Source organism: Salvelinus sp. IW2-2015, unplaced genomic scaffold (assembly GCF_002910315.2).
Source record: "Salvelinus sp. IW2-2015 unplaced genomic scaffold, ASM291031v2 Un_scaffold2964, whole genome shotgun sequence".
Taxonomy (NCBI): Eukaryota; Metazoa; Chordata; class Actinopteri; order Salmoniformes; family Salmonidae; genus Salvelinus; species Salvelinus sp. IW2-2015.
The window spans coordinates 75,789-79,862 of record NW_019944259.1 but is presented as its reverse complement, the minus strand read 5'-3'; the positions used below and the strand labels follow the sequence as shown (position 1 = coordinate 79,862).

The 4,074-nt window shown below is 49.3% G+C and overlaps 1 protein-coding gene across 1 annotated transcript; it reads left to right on the top strand.

The window, feature by feature from the left end:
- The first annotated feature begins 363 nt into the window (after positions 1–363).
- On the top strand, positions 364–1,089 carry LOC139025616 (octapeptide-repeat protein T2-like). Its single transcript, XM_070440753.1, has one exon. It carries the CDS (start codon positions 364–366, stop codon positions 1,087–1,089), a length of 726 nt encoding a protein of 241 aa, XP_070296854.1.
- The last annotated feature ends 2,985 nt before the right edge of the window (positions 1,090–4,074 follow it).

The following is a 4,074-nucleotide window of genomic DNA, read 5'->3' as shown; positions in this document are numbered from 1 at the left end:
CTCTCTTGTCTTGTCTCTCCTCTCCTCTCTCCCTCGTCTCTCCCTCTCCTCTCCCTCTCTGTCTTATCTCTCCTCTCCCTCCCTCCCTCTCCCTCTCCCTCTCTCCCTCTCCTCTCGCTCTCCGTCTCCGTCTCCCTCTCCGTCTTCGTCTCTGTCTCTGTCTCTGTCTCGTCTCTGTCTCTCTCTCCCTCTCGTCTGTCTCTCCTCTCCGTCTCCGTCTCCGTCTCCGTCTCGTCTCTCCCTCTCCCTCTCCCTCTCCCTCTCCCTCTCCCTCTCCCTCTCTGTCTCTCAGCATTGAGAGGAAAGCAAAGCTTTTAGGCATCTCAACAAGAACTAACAGGCTGAGAGGAAAGCGGAGCTAAAATGAGAGGATCAAGAATCAGAAGGATCAAAGAATCAGAGAATCAGAGAATCAGAGAATCAGGAATCAGAGATCAGAGAACAGAGATCGAGAATCAGAGAATCAAAGAATCAGAGGATAAAGAATCAGAGATCAGAGAATCAGAGAATCAGAGAATCAGAGAATCAAAGATGAGATCAAGAATCAGAGAATCAGAGATCAGAGAATCAGAGAATCAGAGATCAGAGGATCAGAGAATCAGAGGATCAGAGAATCAAAGAATCAGAGGATCAGAGGATCAAAGAATCAGAGGATCAACGAATCAGAGAATCAGAGGATCAAAGAATCAGAGGATCAACGAATCAGAGAATCAGGAATCAGAGAATCAGAGATCACGAACAGAAAATCAGAGATCAAGAGAATCAGAGATCAACGAATCAGAGAATCAGAGAATCAGAGGATCAGAAATCAGAGGATCAGAGAATCAAGAGATCAGAGGATCAGAGACAGAGAATCAGAGAATCAGAGGATCAACGAATCAGAGGATCAACGAATCAGAGAATCAGAGGATCAGAGAATCAGAGGATCAGAGGATCAAAGAATCAGAGGATCAGAGGATCAGAGGATCAAAGAATCAGAAGGATCAGAGAATCAGAGGATCAGATAATCAGAGAATCAGAGAATCAGAGAATCAAAGGATCAGAGAATCAGAGAATCAAAGAATCAGAGCATCAGAGAATCCAAGATAATCGGTTCATGTGAATGAGTTGTGTGTGAAAGAGAGAGAGGAGAGAGAGTTAGAGGAAAGAGATGAGAGAGAGAAGGAGGAGAGAAAGGAGGGAGTGAGAGAGAGAAAGGAGAAAGAGGAGAGAGAGAGGGAGAAAGACGAGAGAGGAGAGAGATAGGAGAGAGGAGAAAGAGGAGAGAGAAGAGAGACGGAGAGAGAGGAGAGAGAAAGAAGAGAGAGATAGGAGAGAGGAGAAAGAGGAGAGAGGGAGCGAGAGGAGAGAAAGGGGAGAGATGAGAGAGAGAGAAGAGTAAAATATATCATTCAGTTATCCTTCTATCCTCAGACAACAGTAAAAGAGGACGTGAGTCAAGACAGTTGAACAATATCCCTCTTTATTTAACTAGGCAAGTCAGTTATCAACAAAATTCTTATTTATCCATCTTCTCCCAACAGTTTAATGAAATAGAACAGAAAACAGACACATACAAATTAGATATATAAATACGGTAACGTTACCTGGCTCCTCTTCTCCCACTGACGAAGAGCAGGTGACAGGTTGCTGTGACAGGTTGCTGTCCAGGTTGCTATGACAGGTTGCTATGACAGGTGCTATGACAGGTTGCTATGACCTTTAATGTTTTCTTCCCCTGAGAAAGAGCAGGTAACAGGTTGCTATGACAGGTTGCTATGACCTTTACGTTACCTCTTCTCCCCCTGAGAAAGAGCAGGTGACAGGTTGCTTATGACAGGTTGCCTATGACAGGTTGCTATGACCTTTAACGTTACCTCTTCTCCCCCTGAAAAGAGCAGGTGACAGGTTGCTATGACAGGTTGTTATGACCTTTAATGTTACCTCTTCTCCCCTGAGAAAGAGAGCAGGTGACAGGTTGCTATGACAGGTTGCTATGACAGGTTGCTATGACCTTTAACGTTACCTCTTTTCTCCCCCTGAGAAAGAGCAGGTGACAGGTTGCTATGACAGGTTGCTATGCAGGTTGCTATGACTTTAACGTACCATCTTCTCCCCTGAGAAAGAGCAGGTGACAGGTTGCTATGACAGGTTGCTATGACCTTTAATGTTACCTCTTCTCCCCCTGAGAAAGAGCAGGTGACAGGTTGCTATGACAGGTTGCTATGACAGGTTGCTATGACTTTAACGTTACCTCTTCTCCCCCTGAGAAAGAGCAGGTGACAGGTTGCTATGACAGGTTGCTATGACAGGTTGCTCTGACCTTTCAGTGTGAGGCAGCAGACTAAGAGCAGAAGGGTGTGTGATGTCAAACCAGGAGTAAAGACACATTATGACCTTCTCACTTCTGTTCTGTTGGTTCTGTCAGTGTGTCACACACTTTCACACCTCTCCTGTGGTTGTCCGTCTGTCTGTCTGTCTGTTTTTCTACCTAGACATTTTCTCACCTCTCCTGTGGGTGTGTGCGCATGTATTTGCATGTGTGTCTCTGGCGCCCGTGTGTGTGTGTGTGTCTGTGTGTAGACTCTGCTCTGTCGCTCCTGTCAATGTGACGATCAGAGAGCTGGAGGCGAACACAGCCAAGTCACATGGGAGATACTGGAGGAGATCCCGTCATCGGATTCGCCATCACACAACAGGTAGGGAGTGGTGTGTGTTTGTGTGTCTCTGTTGTGAGTGCACGTCTGTGAGTTTGTGTTTGTGTGTGGATTAAGTCGGGAGTGGTTAGTTGAACTACAATTGTGTGATGAGTGACCTTGTCTGATTCTGAAGCCAGAAAATATGTAGCTTTGTCTCAGTGGGCCAATCAGTGGGCTAGGACGTGGCCAATAAGTGGGCTAGGACAGTGGGCATACAGTGGGCTGGGAATGGGCTAGGACGTGGGCCAAAACAGTGAACAGGAAGTGGGCCGGACAGTAGGCTAGGACAGTGGGCCAATACAGTGGGCCAGGACAGTGGGCAGGACAGTAGCTAGGAGTTGGCCAATACAGTGGCTGGACAGTGGGCCAATACAGTGGGCTGGATCAGTGGGCAGGACAGTGGGCCAAAACAGTGACAAGAAAGTGGGCCAGGACAGTAGGCTACATGTGGGCAATACATGGCCAGGACATGGGCCAGCAGTAAGACTAGGACAGTGGGGCCAATACAGTGGGCCAGGACAGTGGACCTAGGACAGTGGGCCAATACAGTGGGCTAGGGAAGTGGCATACATGAACAGGACAGTGGAAGACAGTGGGCTAATACAGTGGACAGAAGTGGAGGACAGTGGCAATACAGTGGGCAATACAGTGGGCTGACAGTGGGCCAACAGTGGGCATACATGGGCAGGACAGTGGCCAGGAAGTGGGCCAATACAGTGGGCCAATACAGTGGCCTAGGACAGTGGGCACAGGACAGTAGGCTAGGACAGTGGCAATACGTGGCCAGGACAGTGGCTAGGAAGTGGGCATAAGTGGCAGGACAGTGGGCAGACAGTGGATACATGGGCTAGGACAGTGGGCCATTGAATAGGACAGTGGAAGACAGTGGAATACAGTGGACCAGGACATGGGCCAGGAAGTGGGCCAATACAGTGGGCAATACAGTGGCTAGGACAGTGGGCCAAAACAGTGGGCCAATAGTGGGCAGGAGTGGCCAGGACAGTGGGCCAATACGTGGCCATACAGTGGCCAGGACAGTGGGCCAGGACATAGGCTAGACAGTGGCCATCAGTGGGCCAGGCAGTGGGCTAGGACAGTGGGCCAATACAGTGGGCTAGGACAGGCAATATGAACAGACAGTGGCAAGGACAGTGGCCAATACAGTGGGCCAATACAGTGGGCTATGCGTGGCCAGACAGGTGGGCCAATACAGTGGGCCAGGACAGTGGGCTAGGACAGTGGGCCAATACAGTGGGCTAACAGTGGGCTATACATTGAACTAGGACAGTGGGCAAGACAGTGGGCCATACATGGGCAGGACAGTGGGCTAGGAGGTGGGCTAGGACAGTGGGCAATACAGTGGGCTATGGCAGTGGGCCAATACAGTGGGCTATGG

Coding starts and splice junctions, on each gene's coding strand:
- LOC139025616 (XM_070440753.1), top strand. CDS start 364: ATGAGAGGATCAAGAATCAGAAGGATCAAAGAATCAGAGAATCAGAGA.